At 40.5% G+C, this 23033-nt stretch overlaps 1 protein-coding gene across 1 annotated transcript; it reads left to right on the top strand.

Annotated features, from left to right (window-relative positions):
• Positions 1–384: 384 nt before the first annotated feature.
• On the top strand, positions 385–22688 carry pnpla7a (patatin-like phospholipase domain containing 7a). The gene is made up of 36 exons (XM_063889738.1): positions 385–500; positions 1062–1113; positions 1240–1308; positions 1733–1820; positions 1979–2061; positions 2527–2627; positions 2740–2880; positions 2977–3136; positions 3838–3918; positions 4506–4634; positions 4751–4831; positions 5562–5691; positions 5792–5863; positions 5988–6070; positions 6179–6334; positions 6500–6577; positions 7207–7412; positions 8007–8138; positions 8285–8408; positions 9417–9530; positions 10229–10295; positions 10404–10553; positions 11147–11210; positions 11437–11605; positions 13034–13216; positions 13397–13515; positions 13753–13909; positions 14850–14966; positions 15068–15137; positions 15310–15426; positions 15629–15777; positions 15917–16069; positions 16156–16275; positions 17569–17653; positions 18496–18611; positions 19673–22688. The coding sequence occupies exons 2-36, from the start codon at positions 1063–1065 to the stop codon at positions 19796–19798; spliced, it is 4041 nt and encodes a 1346-aa protein (XP_063745808.1). The 5' UTR covers positions 385–500; position 1062; the 3' UTR covers positions 19799–22688.
• The last annotated feature ends 345 nt before the right edge of the window (positions 22689–23033 follow it).

The raw sequence follows: 23033 nt of genomic DNA, 5'->3' as shown, positions 1-23033 counted from the left end.
ACTAATACGGTCCTGTAAAGATACTGTATTCAAAACCTTACTTTAGTAAAACTATGTGAGGATTATCAGCAACATGTACTTTTAATATGACAAATTGTGCAATAAAACTTTACCTTTAACTTTTCTATAAACAAGAACATTTGCTTATATTTGCACGGTGGGACTGCCAGAACAGTACTTCAGTAAATGTACTTGAGTAAGTCGCAGCATTTGATTGGAATAAAAGCCTTAGTGTTTTGTAAACAAAAGATACCTGCGTTTAATTTTGTAATAGGGAGACAAGTGTCCGCCTGCTCCGTTCCTGATTGGACAAGTGCGTTGAACGGTACCAAGGTAACAGCAGACATTAAAGAAGCTATTGGTGGAAGTACATACATGGGCGGGGCTAAGCAAGTGACAGGCAGAATACAGAAAACTTTGTTAGCTACTTGCTAACTTTGCTCCATCGTCTTTTTGGAAATGTTACCAGCCTGACACAGGGCCTCACAAATCCTCGAAAAGTAAGCGCAATGTTTTCTGTCCACTGGGTATTTCATAATGCTTATATTTTAAGTGGACTTTGGATATACTTACTGGCAATATGGGTAACTTTAGTTAGCCAGCTGCTAGCTTGTGTTGTGTTAGCATACGCCAAGCTAACGCTGGGACTGCAGCCACAACAACATCCTCCAGTTACTTAGTTTTGGGGTTATTATGCTAGCTTGTATTTTACTTGTTATGTCATAAAGACAGGTATGCAGATGATGAAGGTGACTGGTGGAAAGTGCTGCTAATTCACAAATTCGTGTTCCTGTTTTCCTAGTTTCCCCTTTTTTCTCCCAAACAACTCGTGATCTCTCCATTTAACCCACTCGCATACTCTGCGACTCTCTGTGCGATCATACTCAAAGTTATGCTACTCACAGCCGTCGTATCTTTTCCCTTTCTCAGTGATTTCATTCATGTTTATTTCGACTGTGAACAACTTTCTTTTATCCTTTATTCCCCTCCTATGTTTATTGTTATGCACTGAATTCAAAGGCGTGTTGCTTGTGAAACCCTGATGTTGATTCTCATAACAGGATGGATTGCCAAGGAGAGGACGATGGAGAGTTTTGCAGACTGAAAAATTTAGTAAGCAACACAGTTTCTTTTAAAGCCAACGTGAAACAACTTGGCATAACAATGATGACTTTCTTTGAACAAGACTTACTGTTTATTTTATTGAAGTAACTGTAATAATCAAAATGATGTTTTTAGGTGAACAGCAAAACTGAAATTGGAATAAGAGTGCAACGGTTTTTGGAAGAAAGGATGCAGACCACCATGGTATGAGATAACTATTGATTGTGACAGCATATTGTATGCTTTACCCAGCAAGTATAGGCACTACCAGGCATGCTGTGTTGTGAGTCCGTGTTGCTGTGATTGTATACTGTTATTTCTAGTAAGCATATAGAAAAATAAATTCTATACTGTTGTATTCTATAGGCTACTATACTTTGCATTACATTTGGAAAATATTGTATCAACAGTACACTAAAATGTATTGTTTAAGTGTAAATACTGTGCAGTACACTTAAAACCAGCTTCAAATGTGTACGTGGTATTTAACTAGGACACCACTTTTTGACTTTAAAGGATATTGTTACTGACCCAGCAGATAAATGTGCTATTCTGTGGGCGACTACACTAAAACGCCCTCTCCTGTGTCCATACTATTTTCCCAATGCTTCCTGTGTCTATCTTCTAGCTTACAGGTGTGCTGATTGGAGCAGCAGTCGCTGTCTCACTCATCGGGATTGTGGTGCTCTTCCTTTACAGGAGATTCAAGCTTGCGCGTGAGTCATCAAAGCTCTACCTTAACTTTATATTAATGCTATAGTTCATGTTTATTTGGGTTCCTTAAATTAATTGACTGTTCAGGAAAGTGTATAGTTTGTTTCCAGTTTTCTTCACATTGTTGTCTTAACATGTATTTTTTAAATTCTGCTATAAGGTGCAAAACAGCCAGGTGTACCACAGTATCGCTTCAGGAAACGCGATAAAGTACTCTTCTATGGACGGAAGATAATGCGAAAGGTTTCTCCATTTCCATTTCTTTCTTACTCGTACACAAGTATTAACAGCCGGGTAGACTTATTTAAGTACTATAAAGTTGGTTAACTGGCTTTTATATGTATTTAGGCAAACATATGCTGTGTGAATTTCTCATTAACGCATTTTACATTCATCAAACTCTAATGTAAGCCTATTCCCCAAAGACTGAGTGTTTGTATCTTGTTATACCACTGCATGAACCATATTCCACTCCTAATAATAACACTAAGGCTCCAGTAGCTTATCACTGTAATGTACTCTGATACAGTTAGCCTGAAATGTACCCATGCACACCTTCATTCCCCTATGTAATTAAACCATTTCGCTGGTTTTCACCACCTATTTCTATTTATTTGGACGACATCATATGTCATATAAAAGTATCTGTCTGTCCAAAGTAAAAAATTAGCAAACACTATAAACTCCAATGTTGTTGTTTATTTTCAGGTCCAGACACTTTCTGCGGTTCCTCCTCCCATCTCTACCTCAGTATCAAAGCAACCGCAGCGCATACGCAAAAGAACCAAAGTTTTAAGCATTGCTCGCAAGTATGATCCATTAATACTTTTTAAATGAGTGTGTATAAGTGAAAAGTAAGTTTAATTAGCCTTTGCCTTGCTCAGTGACATTTGTTAAAAAGAAGGAATTGTGCTTTAAAAGAATCCTGAGGATCCGTAAAGATCCTCCCACCCTGCAGCCCAAGGAACCCCCTCCCTCCCTGCTTGAGGCTGACCTGACAGAGTTTGATGTGCAGAGCTCAAACCTTCCCTCTGAAGTCCTGTATATGCTGAAGAATGTCAGGTAAACAAATAAACAATATTCCTTACAGACTTATCTTTCCCCATTGTTTTTCTCCAATTTGTTTTCATAACGTGCGTGTTCTGAAATCTGTTGTAGGGTCTTGGGTCACTTTGAGAAGCCACTGTTCCTCGAGCTGTGTCGCCACATGGTGTTTATTGAGCTGCAGGAGGGCGAGGGTCTGTTCCGGCCCGGAGACGATGACGATAGCATCTACGTGGTACAGGATGGACGACTGGAACTCTGCATCCAGGAGACCGTATGTGGATAGAACGTTGATTTGAACTTTATTTTCTTATTAACAAAACTACATTTTTTTTTGTAGACTGGTTATTGCGCCCTTTCACATTTTATTAGTAAGTTCTATCATAGTACATCCAGCCTTTTGGTCCATTGGTAATATAAAAAAATGATATGTAGATTAACTAACTATACAAGTGATAAAGTACATTTCAAGAATTGTAAAAAACATTACAAATTTGCTATTTTTCTAATAATGCTTTAGCTCAGACAGGTCATTAGCAATCGTGCTTCTGATTGTTATAAACATGTGACATATGATCTTAATGAAGTGTGAAACAAGGGCACTACTCTGTTATGACTTAATGTCCTCCTTAACCTTCCGATAACCATGTGCATAACTCGTGAAAACAGTAGAGGGCAGTAAAGCAACATTTTTCCTGATGCAGTCTACAGTTAAAGGTCCAAGAAGTAGAAAGCAAAATATAGCTCACAACACCTTGGTTTGTATCTTAATGTGTTTTCCTATATGGTGCTTGCTTCTGCCAGTATTGAAAGATCAGGAGTGCCATCCAGTTTTAGTTAGAGCTCTCCCCATTCTGGCTTGGTTTACCAATCCCAAAGAATAGTTCAGACTAGTTTGAAATGTGCATCTTAAATGTGGCTCCACAGTGAAGTTTGATTGAAGACTCATTGCTTGTATTTGTGGGTTTTTTTCAGGATGGTACAGAGCCAGTGGTGAAGGATGTGGTCCCAGGAGACAGCGTTCACAGCCTGCTCAGTATTCTGGACATCATCACTGTGAGCTCTTTATTTAAAACCACATCTCTGCCTCTGTGCTCGTTTGCTCTCTGATTTGTTTGTGTCAACTCTCTCCACGGTTTCCACTCATACTTCTATTTAGAGGCATATCCGTTTGTACTTCCTGTTTAACTGAATTTATTTATTCATACCACCCGTACCCCTTTATGTCCAGCACTTCATTTAGGTCTTTTCTCCAGTGGCATGCTCTGTTTGGTTTCTATTCCCTATGTTGTCATAGTCAGTTTTCATCCTTCCTTCATGTTTACTTAAAGCTGCATCTTTAAGGGCTCTTAAGATGTCAGCAATTTGTTCTGTTTAAGTTTTCTTTTTACCTTTTTAGACACACTTATTGCTATATTTCATATCAGACTGAATGGATTGTTAATGTTAAGTGCAAACAATCAAGAAATCAAAGCTTGCAAAATCTTTGATGACTGATCAAGTAAATTAGAGATAAAGAGAGACCAAAAATCCCAAATCATTTTTCATGACCTGTTCTGATTAGGTGGCCACCAACAATGCAGTCAAATCAGTGGCATTAGTGACTTAATTCTTTGCTTTTCGAACTGTTTTGCCTTTCCCAGGGTTATCCGGCTCCATATAAGACCGTATGTGCCCGTGCTGCAACCCGCTCCACCATCCTGCGTCTGCCTGCGTCAGCCTTTGAGTCTGTGTTTAAGAAATACCCAGAGACACTCGTTCGTGTCATTCAGGTAACTGATTGTTTACAACTAAATATCATCATTAATTAAAAGGTGATGTTATTAAGATGTAATTACAATCTGATGTATAATACGTTTTGCTCTGTTTACGATTGTGTGTGTTGCAGATAATCATGGTGCGCCTCCAAAGAGTCACCTTCTTGGCGTTACATAACTATCTGGGCCTAACCACCGAGCTCTTCAATCCGGTAGGAGGGAAATTAATTTGTGCACACATATTTGTGAGTGTGTGCACACATACAGTCACGCTGAGAGGCTCACATTAAATACCTAAGCAGCAGTGGAATTTGTACATAAACAACCACAGAAAGGTGCATGCACACTCAGTTACACACATGCAAGCTCATTTCACACAACATTAAACACAGAATCATAACTCAGATCTTCATAAAGCTCAGTGAAAATGAGAAAAAATGATTACAACCCCTCCACAGAAAACAGGGAGGGCAGATACCTTTAAACCTGGCTTGCCTCAGACTTTATGATGATGTATGAGGAACCTAAAATACTCCTCAACGTTTTTCTGAGAGGTAATATGTGGCGGGGCATTTACTTTGCCATTTCCTGAAGCTTTACTGTTTTTTTTAATTAAATGTTGTACTCAATCAAATGCCGCAATGGAAATACGCTTCGTGGCTTTATCCTGTTTTTACAGGGGATTTTTATTGTATTAAATGACTGCCTTTCAGGGCTATGTTTGTTTTTTTAACCATAAAAAAGAAATCAATCAATAACTAAATCAAAAACCTGCATTGTCAGTGCTTTTGTAGTCTACTGACATAGCAATTTTATCTATTTTGTCCAGGGTTTTTTCAATTGGATAATGAATCCAATATTTAATGGCTACTCGAAATGTTTTCTGCTGTCCCGACTCAAATATGGACCGTTAACTTATTTCTTCTGCTTCCTTATGATCAGGAGAGTCAGACGGTACCCTTGTCAAATATAAGCAGTGTGATAGGAGATGTAACTTCTGGGAAAACGACTCGTCGATTGCACTTTCAGGACGAGTTACCAGCAGGTCCCGCGGAGAGCCCCACTGAGACAGGTCACACGCTCACACACGCATAACTCTACACACACACATTTGAAAAGGTGCTTTTTGTTGAGTTGACACTGATCCAGTGCTGGCACTTCCCGATAAACAGATGGTGTCAAGGACAGTCCTTCAAACAGCAACAGGAAGCAGCGATCCTCCTCGATGCCCACCGACAGCGCAGGTAGGTCACTGATTTGGACATAAGCGATCACCAAGCGGCATATGTCTCCGCTAATGTCCTGCAGTCACTGATCTGAAAACAAGGACACGCGCAGACACCAATAAACCTCCTCTTTTGGACCTAGTTGCAGGAAATGACTTGAACATGGCCTATGAGCGAGCACGAGTCACTAAGGATGAGGCTCCACCCAGCCCCGTCACTCCCAAAGTAAGACTCCTGCCAGAGGATAACAACTTCTTCCAGCATCCTCTGCACTTTGTGCTGCAGCTCGTCTCGTTTCCCCCATCAATCACTCCCTTATGTCTGTCATTGTAGTCCAATTTGAAGAAGAGTGTGACGATGCAGCCCACGCCCTCCGAAGTGTTTCACTACACGGGCAGTGGGGGGCACTATGATGCTGTAAACCTCAGTAAGAGCTGCACAATCTTCCAGGCGGCCAAAAAAGACCTGCTGGGAATCATCCAGCTGCAGGTGAGAGAAAATGAACACCAAGTGGTATCAATATTTTGCATTGTGTGGCACATTGTGTGGGAGAATTCTGGATTCGGATGGATGGGGTGGCTGTTCTGATTTTGAGAGATCTGGGTTTTTTGTGATGGATAAGCTTGTGAAGTTGTGCTTATTTTTCTCTTGCAGGACCCCAGTCTACTGGATGGCAGGGTGACCCTTCATCATGTCAAAGCTGGTTCTGTGGTGGCTCGTCAGGGCGACCAGGTTAGAACAAGCTGTTACAACTTCCTTCCTGTTTCATGGCACTGACTATTTAATTTTTACGGTTTTATATTTTCACTCTCTTCTTTCCCCTATAGAGGGTGTAGAGGCATAGGAGCTGCAGGTTTACTTTTAGAGCATTGTGACTTCTAATGAAGTAAACATTTTTAATATGCATTTATTTGTTGTAATCCAGCACGGTGTTCAAATTTGTTTAAGTGCAGCCCCTGTTATTATTAATTTAGCACCAGTTTCCACAGCTGACTTGTAAAACACAACTCAAACACAGTGACCCATAGCCACTCATGCAGGACAAAGGCCTGAACGAGCCTCATAGATACATTAAACATGTATTTCTCTTAAAGCTGGAGGCAGATTGGTTTGTTCTGACAAGTTGAATTGTTATGCAAGCCTTTGACATTTGCAAACAAGCTTGACATGCAATACGAAGTGTAAAAGTGTATCTTACTAACTTGTTGTTTTATTCTTCCTCTAGTGATTGAATAATAATATGCACAACATATCAATAATGAACTAATGTCGTGATGATGACTGTGAAATTATTTTTTGCTGAACCTGTCATCCACCTTCACAATGAAACATCGCTGCTCTTCTCCTCTTGCTGCTTATAGGAGGTGAGCATCCAGTTTGTGATTTCTGGCCTCCTCCATGTTTACCAGCGGATGATCGACCGCGAAGAAGAGACACGCCTGTTTGTCACGCACCCCGGAGAGCTCGTGGGTCAACTTGCCGTCCTGACCGGAGAGCCCCTCATCTTCACTGTTCGAGCCCAGAGAGACTGCAGCTTCCTCTCCATTTCCAAAACCCACTTCTATGAGTCAGTCCCACCAACACACCTGCACACACCCATCCATGCATTAAAGTGTACTCCAGATATGTAGGCAGAGAGCAGCTACTATAGATAACTCTAGTTTGTTTTTTTAGCTTTGGTTCTTACCGCTGTAGGTTTGAACAATCTACAGGCAAAGGGAAAGCGCAGTACCTACAAACAAATGGTGTTCCTGATCTTCTTTAGCTTTTCTTGTTCATTGAATAGATGAATCAACAATTAAATAGTCAAATATGTGATTTACAGGTAGTTTAAAGCATGAAATAAGCAGTGCATTGCTAAGATAAGCAAGTTACTGCTTGTTAAGGTACTTTTTTAATTATTTAAAATTGAGCTTCTTTGTTGATTATGTGTTATAGAAAGATATTGAGTGATTTTTCAGTTTAATAGTACTGGAACTTTTTATTGCTAGTTTTTCACCCCACAAAAATGACCTAATTCTTTGAAATCGTCTTTTTTATGGTAAGATAAGATGTGATCTGACCTAATTTTTGATAAAACGTGTAGTTAATGCATTTCGGTTCAGTAGTATACACATTAAAATCACATTTTCACTCTGGTTTTTCTGCTGATTTGTCTCAGGATAATGCGTGTGGAGCCAAAGGTGGTGCTGAACGTTGCTCACACTGTGGTGAGGAGGATGTCGTCTTTTGTCAGACAGATAGACTTCGCCCTCGACTGGATGGCTGTGGAGGCTGGCAGAGCGGTCTACAGGTAGTTAAATGATTGCCTTGAAGAAAGGGACTTAGTTGACATATCAAATCACATATTTCTTAGATCCACAATTCAATATCAGAGGATTTGGTTCACGCGCTTGTTGGCATGTTTGTCGGGAATATATGTATCTGTGTATTTTTCAGGCAGGGAGAGAAGTCAGACAGTACTTTCATAGTGCTGAGTGGCCGACTGCGCTCTGTGATCTTGAAGGAAGATGGCAAGAAGGAGCTGATAGGAGAGTACGGACGTGGAGACCTGATCGGAGTGGTAAGGATCAGGACGGGGGGAAGACAGATGGTACATAGGCGTTGGAAAACAATTATCTGTTTTGTTTCTCCCTTTTGGTATCTTCCAAAATTGTATTGACTTTTTATTATTATAAATACTAAAGAACAGAGTCTTTATTTTTTTAAGTCTCTCAAAAACTTTAAATATGCATGAGAAACCTCATTAAAAGTAGTAAAATATCACTTTTATGACACAATCACTGTCAGAATGTATAAATAAACACATAAGATCACAATCTCTCACCTGCTAGTAAAGAAATAAAATACGTCCTTTGACTATTAAGGGGTGGGGGGGGTGAATCAAAGCTAGCTTCAAACCAGCTAATTAATTGATTTAAACTAAAAATACATCTTCAACCTAAAACCAAACCTTTAATATCCTTATATACAATATGGTACAGTTATTTTTATACTTTATTTAAATGTGTTTTACATTGTCTGACCTTTATCTTCAGAACTAGATCAACTATTCAGCCAAATTAATTTAGCGGGAATATCTTTTTTCCCCTCACAGCTCAAAGTGAAAACCAGGACTCTTTGTTTTTTAGTGTATTTACTAAACTTTGTAAAGGAAAGTCACTTTGTTTCATTTCACCCACTTTGGCCTGTGTGGCTGATCTCTGCCACGATGCTTCTAATAATACCTTGGGTGATGGATGCTATGGTAACCGTTACCTGGAGGAGGGAAGCTGCGGCTATCATTCTAAGACATATTAAGCACGGCGGTGTTGACGTCAGTTCTCCGTGATGAGCTCTTATTTATAGACCTCTGTTTTTTTCTTTTCTTGAAGATAAATCGGGTCTCATGTTCAAATCTAAAACTGATTTAAAACTCAAAAAAGATACATAAGTGTAATGTCCAAAAGTATCAGTGTTTTAGATTTTTATTTCACGTTTTGTAATGGTTATGAATGATTGGGATTGGTTTTACTCCTGATGATGGACCTTGTGTTTACAATGGGCTGGGTCCCTCCTTCGCTCCCTGCAGGTGGAGGCCCTGACCCATCAGAACCGAGCCACCACCGTGCACGCTGTACGAGACTCCGAGCTGGCCAAGTTACCCGAGGGAGCTCTCAGCTCCATCAAGAGGAAGTACCCGCAGGTAGGGAGAACCTCAATCTTAAAAAGGAAATTGTGAAAACACAAATACAATTCATTTTCAATTCTGTAGATATGTCTAAAAGGTCAGCTTTGAAAATGTATGAAGATGTTACCCCAGACAATGAGAACATCTATAATTCATCATCAACTTCACAATAGTGTGGGTAAAGGGTAGGCATGGGACCATATTATGAAAAATTCATGACACGATTATCCTTGCCAAAAAACATTTGATTTGCATTAATATTCCTCTAATCAGCTAAGTATAACTGAAACGCCACAAAACAGATACTTAAAACATTAATTTACAGTACATATGGTTTCAGTCAACATATTTTTTATGGTCAAACATCTTTAATTAAAAATGTCTTAAATAATAAGATCTGTACATAAATGACATACATTTAAAACAGTATGTCCTTTTTAAATGATAATTCCTTTATTTATTTTAATCAGGCTTCATTGACATATTCATGATTATTCCCCAAATGAAAATTCACCACAATCATCTAATGAAGTGTTTTTATTTTCCCTACTAAAATCCTATATCATCCAATGCTAGTTTAGGGTTCCCAAAAAAGTCTTTTCTTTGTATTTTGAATTAAAATGCGTTGCGGACATATCTAAAGCATTACTATTTAAATGATGGGGCGACTGCAACTATAACACAAAGCCCTATAAAATATTCTCGCCTCGCAGGTGGTCACCAGGCTGATCCACTTACTCGGACAGAAGATCCTCCAGCAGGTCAACGGTCCCTTGACAGGTGAGGCATCTACATGTGCATCGAGTGCTGCCTCCACCGGTGTTGGTGGTAATCTCCACTCACCGTTGAGGGGGAGGTTTGCTAATGTGTGTGTGTGCCTGTCTTCAGCTCGCAGTTTAGCCCTTCACACTCCTGGCAGCAAGTGGGATGCAGGGAACCAAGCCTCCAACCTCTCCACGGTGACAGTCCTGCCCGTATCTGAGGAAGTGCCTCTTACCGCCTTCACCCTGGAGCTGCAGCACGCTCTCATGGCAATAGGTAAGAAATACTCAGGATGTTGCTGACGGGAGTTTTCTCTGCCATCCTCCGCAGAGAGGTCAGAGCTCAGGGTGGAGGACGCTTTAGGTTTTGGATGGTCTCTTTTTATATAATATTAAATTCGACCCAACAATTTCCAGCGAGAAAAAGGAATCCTGGAGCACAACAAGGCTCTGGTTGGGCGTCCATCTGCTGAACACTTGTACAACTTAGGTTTGTCTGGTCATTTTGTTCAATAGCTACTCCCCGCTACCATGTAACTCCTCGGGCTCTTCCACTGTATATGAATGTTAGGATCTGCTGTTTACTCCAGGCCTCCAATCTGAACTGGGACGGTGCCTTAGGTACATATTGAATTGAGGAAATTGGATTTTCAACAAGTGCAGTTGAGGCCTAAGGGAGTGTCTCTCCTGGCCTGTGTGTTTTGTGGCTTTGAATGTAATAGCTAAAAGAGTAAAGGATGTTACCTGTATTCCCCCCTTTGTCCATTTGGTTTATTGTGCTATTATGATTAAAAGCATTTCTCGTGGCCACCTGTCTAAGTGCCTCAACCAATCACAATGACTCAAACTGCTTTGTTTTTTCACATACAGGTCCCACTCTTCTGCTGACCAGTGATGTTATTAAACAGCGACTGGGAGCAGCAGCATTAGACAGGTGTGATTTGTGGCTGAGAAATGTGTGGAAAGTGGTTCATCCTCTCCAGCACCCCACCGTACTCTGCTCTTACTACTTGTTGCCCTATTTAATACTTTTTTGGCTGGCTGTCTTCCTGACTCACTAATTAAATTCAGTTTAAGTATACTTAATTGGCACAACAGCTAAATGGATCTCCAGTGTTCTGCCAGCTCGGTTGTCATTAATGCACTTCCTCCCTCTGCAGTGTCCACGAGTACCGTCTTTCCAGCTGGCTGGGCCAACAGGAAGACATCCATCGCATAGTTCTTTACCAGACGGACTACACACTGACCCCCTGGACACAGCGGTGCATCCGTCAGGCCGACTGCATCATCATCGTGGGACTAGGAGAGCAGGATCCTGCCGTCGGAGAGGTGAGATGTGAGAGTGGGTTACATGTGGAGAGATGTGGGGATGAATTGGAGGCAAATTGACTATGTGTTTAGGTTTTCTCAAGGAGTTTAGAGTCGGAAAAAAAAGGTTTTTAGATTCCATCCAACATGTTCCAACTTATGTTTTAGTATTTTTTCTTAAAATATCAGTTTGGAACTGTAGTTTTTAGCCCACTTTATTCAGTAGTGTATCTGTCTTGTCATTTTTTTGTGGAGGATTGGTGTGTATTTCTTGCTGCAGGACTGAGATTGACTCAAAATGACCAAATGCCACTGTTCAGTCATTATCTTTTTGGGACTACATTACTCACTGGGTGGAACCGAAAAATATATCTGACCCTCGACACACTGCCAATCATTTTTAGGAGTTTATTGTTGGTTTTAGTCTTTTTGCTGGATTTGTAAACTACACAACTACAAGTGTTGTTGATAAATGTCTTGAAGAGCTAATCTCCACAACACGCGACAGTAAAAATAAAAATATATAACAGAAAATCTGAATATCTTGAAAGCTGGAGGTTAATTGAACCTTAAAGGGTTAATGGTCCATCGTACAGCTCACCAAACATTCTCTTGCGTTTGTCAGGATTTCCTCTCCAGAGAAATCATCACATCGATTACTATTAATAGGTCTTTCTCTGATTTTATATTAGGGTCAGTTATCCCCTAGAATCACCGTAGCGGTTTGAATCTGACCCTTGGGCGTATTGACAAAATGAACTAAAGGGTGGATGGATGTTGTTAAAGAGAGATGGGGTTCGGGAGGAAGCGCCGGTCCAGCTGACGAAGGGGAGGTAATTGCCTTCTAAGGGACAAATGGGCACAGAGAAAGGTAAAGAACATATCCCCCGTTTTTTAACAAGAGATGGACCGATCAATATTTGCTCAGGCTCCGAATGACTCATAGCTCTGGGTTTTATCTTTCAGGGCACACACACAGGCACCCTCTCACCTTGCAGATACACTGAACCTTTAGCAGAGAGTGTGTTGACTGAGTAAAATATCTGACCTTCCTAGCAGACATTTAGCCTTTTTAAAGACATTAAAGAAACTGCACGAAATGTGAATGAAATGAACTAAAATCTTATTAAAATGAATCTCCCTCAATGATCTCCCATTCAGTGTTATGGCCTAAGCTGCAACCCTAACTCACAGTGTATCTCTTTCACATATGAAGATATATTTTTAAATAAATAGATCCTGGTTTGTCCCTGAAAAACCTACAAATAGTCCCGAAAATAAATATAAAAACTGCAATCAATGCCTGCAGAACTGCCTCTAGTAGTGTATGCAGTATTTTTCTGGGAAACGCTCAGCATTCTGTGCAGGTACTACACAGGAGCCTCTGTGAAGAAAGTGAGCAGAATAAAAAATGGGGTAAAACATCTGTGCTCCATGTCTTCCCTCTAGCTGGAGCGTATGTTGGAAGGAAGTGCGGTGCGTGCCCAGAAGCAGCTGGTGCTGTTGCACCGAGAAGACGGCCCCCCACCCAAAGGAACTGTGGACTGGCTCAACATGCGAAGCTGGATCTCCAGACACCTCCACCTCTTCTGTCCCCGGAGGGTCTTCTCTAAGAGGAGCTTGCCCAAACTGGTAGGAATAAAAATAAGACTTTAGAGTTGTTTTTCCTTCTCTTTAGTCTCCCCTGTGTTTCCATCTTTGTTTTTTAATAATCGTAATTCTTATTCAACATCTATTATCTCTTGTCCAATTAATTCTTCTCTATCCCCTCTCTATTCGTATTATAGTAATCTCAATGTTTGTGTTTTGCAGTTGGAGCTGTATCTACGTGTGTTCGAGAAGCCGGCAGACCGTCACTCAGACTTCTCCCGCCTGGCTCGAGTCCTCACAGGAAACTCTATTGCTCTGATACTGGGAGGAGGAGGGGCCAGGTAACGCTCCTGCCTGTCTTCACAAAAAATCATTCTAAAAGTGCATGTCAGAAAATGAATCATGTAAAACATTTGAAACAGGACGCCTCTTCTGGTCCTAATGGATTTTATAATCGTCAGAGCCTAAGACCGTTTAATCACAAAGCTTTTTGTTTAATCTCTCAGCCCACCTGCATCTTTTTGGGATAAGTAGTTACATTTCTCGCTGTTGTTTACCTCTCCCCCCCTCCTGTTCAGAGGATGTTCCCAGGTGGGGATAATGCGAGCTCTCTGCGAAGCCGGCATCCCAGTGGACCTCATCGGTGGCACCTCTATAGGCTCCCTGATGGGAGCAATCTACGCTGAGGACCGCAGCCACAGCCGCATGAGGATGAGGGCCAGAGAATGGGCGATGGTGAGAAGCAGAGCGACAATGACACTAGTGTTTTAATAAATGTTAGGGTCCACATGGGAGAGCTATTGATGTTTGGATCTGCTCTATCAACAAGGCATTCAAAATGTGATACCACTATAGAGGTGACGTTAAATAAAGGTCAAAAGACAGAGGGTGACAAGCAAATCTCCCTGGATGTATTTGATCAACGGACATTCAGCGTCTTGGAAACCACTTCCCGTTAGATGGCACTCTTGAATTAGGCCAACAATTGTGATAAACTAATATTTAATGTGGATTATTTATTATACATTATTGTGTTTGTGAACGACAATCTGATTCAATCAGCTTTTACTCAGGTGGAGGAGGAATATTTTATGATATGTATATATTTATCTTTTCTACTTTCCATTTAATCAACTACACTTTGCTGATTAACCTTCAAAACTAAAAATGCGAATGGTTTTATATCCACAGAAACTTTCTGGTTGTAATAAGAAGTCGTCTTTGTGTCTTTAACTTCCTTGACAGCTGATTTGAGACGCCTCCTCAGTCTGCAGGTCAGCAGGCTGAGCAGGTGGTGTGATTCGTCCTCCCGCAGTGTGTCCCGCCTCCCCGTCCTCCTGTGGTTCTGTCCTTGGTTCTGAACCGTTTTCTTTGGATGCAGCTGGCTGTGTAGCTGTAGGGAATTAAAATAACCACTGCTGTCATGAAACGTTTGTCCTTCGCAAAGTCAGAACAGGACAGTTTGCTCTGTTGAAATGTTGCAGGACCGAATTGACCTTTTTTGAGGTTTTTGTAATTGTCATTGAAAAGCTTGTATACAAAGAAAAACACAACAACAACAACAACAATTTAAAATTCATAAAGATTTTCTATCAACTTGAATTTTAGGGGATTAATTCAGCTTATCTTGTATAGTAAAGAAGCCGTTTGACCTCATCTCTTTCTTTCTTTGAAGGAAATGACATCGGTATTCAAGAAGGTTCTGGACCTGACGTACCCAGTGACCTCCATGTTCTCCGGCGCTGCCTTCAACTCCAGCATCAGCAATGTCTTCAAGGGCAAACAGATCGAGGTGGGTTCACAGAGAACTATAAGACGAAGCATAGAGATCACCGTGTTGTTTCAGCTGACTATTCAATCGTGTGTGTTTTAATGTGACCTTTGTGTATTCAGGACCTTCGGATCCCCTACTTCAATATTACAACGGACATCACTGCCTCTGCCATGCGAGTACACACTGATGGTAGGTGCAGTTTGGTTTGCTTTCTCCTTGCATCTGAGATTTCTTCTGTCCTCATTGGTGAACTGACCCTTTAATTAGTCTCCCTGATGACTGTCATTGTCTTGGATGGTTGCCTTCAATTTCATACACAGTGCTGAAGAGGCATAAGAACTTTTCTGTTTGTCTGTTTGAGGTTCTCTGTGGCGGTATGTTCGTGCCAGCATGTCTCTCTCTGGGTATCTACCTCCGCTCTGCGACCCCAAAGACGGACACCTGCTGATGGACGGAGGCTACATCAACAACCTGCCAGGTGAGTTACACTCCAAAGATTGCGTAACCTGCACAAATGACACAAAATCTCAAAGCATCCGCAAAGCATCACAGCATCTCCTTAGTGCGCTGCCATTTGCACATACTTAAAAATACCTGAAGACGGATCATGTAACTTCTATTTTAACACCCATGTATGATTGATTATTTCTCAATCTCCACCCGATTTTCTCTTCTTCCAGCTGATGTGGCGCGTTCCATGGGGGCTAAAGTGGTGATAGCTATCGACGTGGGCAGCCGGGATGAAACCAACCTCACTAATTACGGAGACTCACTCTCAGGCTGGTGGCTGCTATGGAAACGCCTCAACCCCCTAGCTGAGAAAGTGAAGGTAATGAATTGATTAAAAAGAAAGACACAACAGACTGTGCGAGGATATGTTTTTTAAACTAAATGAGTCCCTATGAATAACTATGAGGATATATTTGTACGTGTAATGCATATGCTTGTTCCCACACTTGCGGTTTTAGGTGTTAAACATGGCAGAGATCCAGACTCGGCTGGCCTACGTGTGCTGCGTTAGACAGCTGGAGTCTGTGAAGAGCAGCGACTACTGCGAGTACATCAGACCCCCCATCGACAGATACCGCACACTGGAGTTTGGCAAGTTTGACGAGATTGCTGTAAGTTTACAGAACAAAAAAAGTATCTTGCCGTTTATAGACTGTTTAAGGAAAATTCATATATCTGTGTGTTTTGTGAAATGCAGGAGGTGGGATACCAGCACGGGAAGACTGTGTTTGACGTGTGGACGCGGAGTGGAGTGGTGGAGAAAATGTTGAAAGACAGACACCAGGAGGAGTTCCGTAACACCCAAAGCAAGAACAATGTAAGGATAGAGGAAGGGGGAAACAGCAAGTACATTTTAGAGCAGAGCAACACCAGAGCCTGGGCCTAGTTTAAGTCATGATCTACAGTACAGTAGCTGACAGAGGACATTTTCAAAGTTCATTCTCAATCTCTTATTGTTTCGATTGTCTGGGTTTAGCAATCAAACTGATTAGCTCACAAACACATTATCTCAGTGACTGCTCTGCACCAGTACCCCCCAATCCACATCCTTTCTTTCGTTCAGTTGGTGTCTTTAAACTCATTTGCAGTCGACATGTGTTTTATCAACCACACGGGTGTACTATATTTTTTACATTTTCCCTCGTTTCTACCTTTTTCACTGCCAGCTGCATTTCAATGTCAGCAGCCTGATGTTTCAGGCTTTGGGCTACCCCGTGGTTAAAGTGATACAATTTAAACTCGCCATCAATCTGCTCTCTTAAAACACAGGAACACGGACTCACCGTAAACCAGATTTGTCCCTGAGCTATGGCAATGAGAGACAAAAGACCAACTAAACAAGGAAGAAGACGGAATGATTAAAAAGGTTGAGATAATCAGCAGAAATCTGATCAACAACGACATGAGGAGGATCAGGAGAAAAATACTAGGGTTGAAATTTAAATGAGTTTTGAGAATAGTCCCAAAGCATCAAATTAACCTGAATAATTAGAGATAAGGACGGAGCTACAGACGTGGTTGCAGATTCAAAACTGTAATGCATAAATGAATGTTATTTTCACTCGTGGGCTTTTTTTATTTTAAGAGGCTACTGTATGGTGAACCCGCAGGGGAAGTGCTTCTCTGACCTATATATTTGAAAGAAAGTGGGTGATTGTGGCTAAATAACAACATCACAGCTAATCATTTCAAGAAAGAACGCTGATCAATTGAAGCACTGAGGAATAAAACACAATGTATCTACAGGTAAGCCGGTAGTCAGATGTGGTTAACCAAAATTCGTATATGACGAGACAGAAGTAAAAATGGCAGCAAAAACACTTTGGCATGAGAAAGCATCTTCCTCTTCCTTCCTCTTTCCTCTCTGTGGTTTTCTGTTTACCCGGCCGGAGGAGTCATTCTGAAAAAGCCTTGACAGACGTTGTGTCTCTTTTTTCCCCCAGTGGCGTCTTAATCAGCTTTAAAAAGGATGTTTTTTTCAATCCTGCAGTTTACACGTGTGGTTGATGTTATGGTTAGGCCGATTAACAATGATAAACGATGGAATGGATTATTGGCTCTGCATATAGACGATGTCTTTAATGTTTATACATACCTTTTTATCTTGTAGGTGGTGACGTGTCCCAATGCTTCCTTCACTGACCTGGCAGAAATCGTGTCCCGCATCGAGCCCGTCAAACCTGCTCTTGTGGCTGGTACAGACACACCGTCGATCATACTTTAGTGACACGTGTACAGAGTGTCTGGGAGAAACATGCTGATGTTGTTTCTCCTCCATGTTTGTCTTTCCCGTGCTCGCTGTTATGTGTTTATAGATTGGTTTTCTTTTTCCTGTCAGACGTTATTAGCAAATGCATCTGTTTCACATCGAGGAGCGAATGGATTTCTGAGTCTCCATTGCAGAATACGTTTTTGCAATTATATGCTAAAATGTATGCCACTAGATTTTACTGGCGGTCAGCAGGGTCTCAAAAAGTGTTAAAGGTTCCATTTAGGGACATTTTCTAATGTATTGCATTTTGTATAAAGTATTGGAACAATCAGCAGATGATTAAAGTATAATGCATACATTTTATTTCCCCTTTCAAGGGCCCCATACAATATTTAGATGGCCACCATGGCCAGAAAGCCCCTCTTTAGAGACTATGTACTACACCTATATTAAAAAATATATATATTTAAAAAAGAAGGTTTTATAATATATCACTTTTTTGTAAGTCTGGTATAAAGTGTGTTATTTTTTAAATGGTGTAGTAACTTGGAGTTAACTTAGAGTTGCTATGAGGTCTCAAAGTGTCGTTTTGTGCACCATCATACCGCCATGTTTTTTCCCTTACTTTCTTTTCCCTCTAACTCTTTCTATTTTTATCATATTTGTCATCCATCACTCGTCACACTGACTGTTTCACATTTCTGATATTCTGACTCACTCACCTGCTCCCCCACTTCCATTTGTCACCTCTTTGCAACACCACATATTCCAACTTATTCACCCACAATGTGCTTCTCTGCTTCCTGTCTCCCTCGCCTTCCTCAGAGGAGTCAGACTACCACACTGACTACGACGAGGAGGCCCTGGAGAGCGCTCTGTCTGACATGGAGCTGTATAACCGCTATGGAGAGCACACTGAGGGGGAGGAGACCGCTGACACGGTGTGAACCACACTATGGGCGTTCTTTTCTTTAAAGAAGCCAATGCATTTTAGTCATGTCTAAAAAAATGGTTAACCTTAGATGCTGACTTCCGCAGTGTACTTCTTTCTCTTTCTCTCACTTTTGAGCACCATAACTTCATGTTTAATCTAGACTTTGGGAATGTCAAATGTGTCCTGTTGGCCCTGGTACAGAAAGAGATTCACTCTGGAGCCAGGCCAATTCATTCTTTAAAAGGTGATCAATAATGCCGTTAAACATATCCTGGAAGTAGGCGGAAGACACTAAAGGGCCACCTCATTAAACTAAATTATGTGAAAAATGATGTGTTTTTGGCCTAGTTAAGAGAGAGGGTCTTAGGAAGCTGCAGGGCCATGGATTTCAGATGAACCCTTGAACCCTGGTCCCCCTTAAAAAACGTTTTCCAAATCAGACAAAATAAATAATTGTATATTCCAGGATTTCTTCAAATATTCAGTTCTGCTGGAAACACTTAAACTGGCACGTGGAGCTTTTTGCCGCCCAAAAAAGAAGGGTTAAGTCTACCCTACTATAACAAGAAAGCAGCAGAACCTATTCAGGCTAACGATAATGGCACGTCACTCAGATTGAGTGTTGATGGTGGATTAAAGAGATGATCTGTGAGTGTTTTCAAGGTGTCTAAGAGAGAGAATTTCCTTTTTTTTACTAAACACCTGTGGCTAGTAATTAAAATTTGATTAACATTAAATTTAGACTTTAGAAAGATGAACCCCTCGCTATACTTTCATATTATGGGTCACCTTAAATATTTCTTCTGTCCACGAAGAAGTCATAGTTCCTTGAATTCAGAATGCTTTAAACAAACAAAATACCTTTAGCAATAAAAAGACTTATTGGACACGGGCCATGTGTCATAGAGGCCATTTTATTTGATAGTGACCAATCCAGTGGAGTCTATCATTTGAACCACTGTTTTTTGGAAAATACACTTGGATCTGTAGAACAAAATTCAGATGGAATGTAATTTGAGCTCCTTGATTCTTCACTCATACATGACCTCCCTTGTTTGTGATTCTCAGGATGAAGAGCTGGATGGGAGAAGTGCACGCCGCATTACCTCACTCACCAGCAGCCAGGCCCAGCCTCCCACCGTCCCTGACAGTCCGTCAAACCAGGAAGTCCTTTCCAAACAGTCCATTAAGTGAACACTGCTGCAATGACCTCATCCAAAATGTAACCTGTCTGTCTTTCAACCCCACACAAAAACCTGTCTCATGCCCCTGAGTCTGTCGGCATGACTGCGAGTACCACTGTGCCCTCTGAAACCGAGCGTCGTCAGCTGTGTGGCTGACATGACGAATGGACAGCCCCTATTTTAAAAACGATTACAAGCAGCGAGTATCGCAATCACTCAGCTGCAAATCCTATGCATTCCTATTCCACAAGAGCAGCCGCATGCTAATCATTTCTCATATTGAGAGTCAAGAGTAGCATGAATAACAGTGAGGAGATTTCCATGAAAGACTATTACTGATGGTTGATTATGCTAGGAAGACAGATTAATGGTGTCACTTAACCTATATCCCAAAATAACTTCTCTGTTATCTAGACATACAGATAGTCTTGTTATGATTTCTACAAGTTTTGACCGATCCATTTGAGACTCATGCAACTCAGCTTAAGAAGTGAACACAGGCAAAAGAAACTTTCCCGACGAGAACAAATATTATATAATTATAATGATGGTAATTTTTTACTGGCCCCAACTCAAATTCTCTCCATAGCAATGTGATGAGAGGTTGACAAGACTTTATTTTAAGCTGTGATTAACACATATTTTTAAATCAAAGCTCTGATTAATAAGCAAGACCCAATCAACAGTTGTCATCGGGTTTAATTCCCTTAATAGAACACATAAGTGCACTCCGCTGACAGTGATATCTGTGACTTATAATGAATTTTTATCATGGCGCACACACCACTTACATTCAACACTTTATGTGTTTGCTGTGGCAGAAATCTCAGAAACTTGACCAAATAATGCCAGGACTATCTACGTGGCTAGATACCGATAAAGGGAAGATAGACAAACAAGTTCAGGGCCCACTTTGTGACGTAAACAGTACCCGTACAATCTAATGTAGTCCAATTCAACAGGTTGTAGTTGTATTTGTTGGCCACATTAACCTACATAAAGGTTGGCAGAATATTATAAACACCACTAAGTATACTGCAGGTGTAGTCCCTGCTAAACTATGGTGTCATGTAGTTAAACTAATTCTGGGTGGCATAAAAAGCAGGCTTTATGGCAGAACAGTTATTGGATTTGACATTCCTACCTGATCAAATGGCATCCAGGTATTTAATTGTTCTAAGCTCACAGCATTCTTTAGTGTTTCTACATTCAGTCTTTGTGATGATCCACATCGACAAAAGTCATTTTAGAAAACAGAAAGAGATCAGAATAAGCCGCACACTGTGGCCATGGCTGTCAGCACAGTTTTGTCACACGCAGCGTGACAGGGACATGGAGGGAAGTAATGATTACATTCCACTTCAAAGCACTGCTTCCCCCACCCCACCCATATGTGTTGTGGCTTGCATCTATCGTACACAGACTGAGCAGCAGTGTGGATGTCTTGGGTGAAGCTCCACTCGCCTCAGTACAGTTTATACAGCGGCTATTTGCAGCAGCAGAACAGCTAACAGGAACACGCTGTTATTTGGCTTGTCCAGACATGTTTGAACCTTTTCCAGTGATTTGGATGTATTTTTCTAGTGAAAATGTAATTAAGATGATTTTCTTTGCACACATAATATTCTAATAATAACAAAATATGTTAAATGAAGCCAATAATGTAGACAAACTTAAGCTTTGATGCTTTTACACACGTTACAACAACTGGACAATCACTCCAGAAATGCAATGCACAAATACACACATACACATTGTGTAAACAAGCCTCTCTGTATGACACTTTACCATTTTTTTATTAGAGCTAACTTTACATCAGATACATCTAACAACCGTTAACAATTATTGATTGATTTGAGTGATCTTCATTTTTTCAGTTAACAGATTAATATGTGTGTCTATACGAAAGATGGATATGAACAGTCATAGAACTAACCCTAACCCTTTTAAATGTTATCTGTCACATCAACCGTCCGAAACCCAGAGGAATTCAGTGTAGTATTACGTTTGTTAAAGGTTCCTGTAGCTGAGAAACTGGAACTTCTAAATGCTTGACATGTTTCTGTGTTATTTATGATCCATTAATCGATTTTCAAAGTAAGTCGTTTTCCAGTAATGATGAATCACCTTATTACCTGAGCCATAATGAAAGTGCTTAACTAACATTTGTGTTTCTAAAAGAATTATGAGTCTATACTTCCTTTATCCTTTTTTATTGGGAAAAACATGACATTACTCTGCCCAAGCGTTGTTACTGTGATTGTAACACGTTTTACACTCGTACATGTCACGTACTGTTTCTGCAAGATTTAATGACATTAGAATATCAATGCAACAGATTTTTGTTTTCTTCTCACTTAATATAGCACCCTGTGAGCTTCTGAAGCTGTAGGCTAACACTGGTGCTACAGTGCCTGCCGCCGAACAGTAGGAGAAACCGTGTGATAAACACTTTGGGGATCACATATGGTGTTGGATAAATGGAGTTTGCACACAGAAGAGAAAAGCAGAGATGGAAAATGTTGTTTACCAAGGAGGTAATGGTTCTTTTGCACTGGTGTGTTTTTTTAAAAAACTTTTGGGTGGTTTCCAAAAACCAAGCACAAGGAATTTATGTTTTCTGGCAGAATGAATGTTTGGCTACTTTATTTAATGGGACAAGATAATGAATTAAGTGCTTGTGTAATGCTAGGAACTGTGCCATAAAGTTAACGTTACAAAGCCTTAGATGACCCGTACAGAAAAACAACCACTCGTGCCCTAATTTAGGATTAGATGTTGAATGTTTACAAGAAAGCCTGTAATGTATGGCATTGGTTACTCGTCTGTATTTATGTTATTTGATAAACATTCTTTTTGATAATCAATTCTTACTAATAAATCACTGTTTTGCTGTCGTATTCTGTATGGCAGTCATTGTTCTGTTAGCCTTCTGGCTTTCTTAGTTTGCTATAGAAAGTAAATTACTTTTTCATTGTAACAAAAACAGTAGTTTTAACATAAACAAAAAACTGTGATTTTCTGGCATGCAATGAAAAACCCCCCACAAATTGTGATACTATATTTCAGAAAAACAACGGTATAGTATTTTCGAAAATATGCAAAAAACGACATAATACACTAAAAAAAAAAACGCATATTTTCGACTGGCAGAAATTTGAAAAATAGTTTGATGGTGTGTCATAAATGGTAACAGGTTTTAAATGCACATTGTATGGTATGTTGAAAATATACAAAAAAATGAA

This window comes from Eleginops maclovinus, chromosome 8 (genome assembly GCF_036324505.1).
Source record: "Eleginops maclovinus isolate JMC-PN-2008 ecotype Puerto Natales chromosome 8, JC_Emac_rtc_rv5, whole genome shotgun sequence".
NCBI classification, from domain to species: domain Eukaryota; kingdom Metazoa; phylum Chordata; class Actinopteri; order Perciformes; family Eleginopidae; genus Eleginops; species Eleginops maclovinus.
The sequence above is the reverse complement of the archived record's forward strand: the minus strand, read 5'-3'. Positions and strand labels throughout refer to the sequence as shown.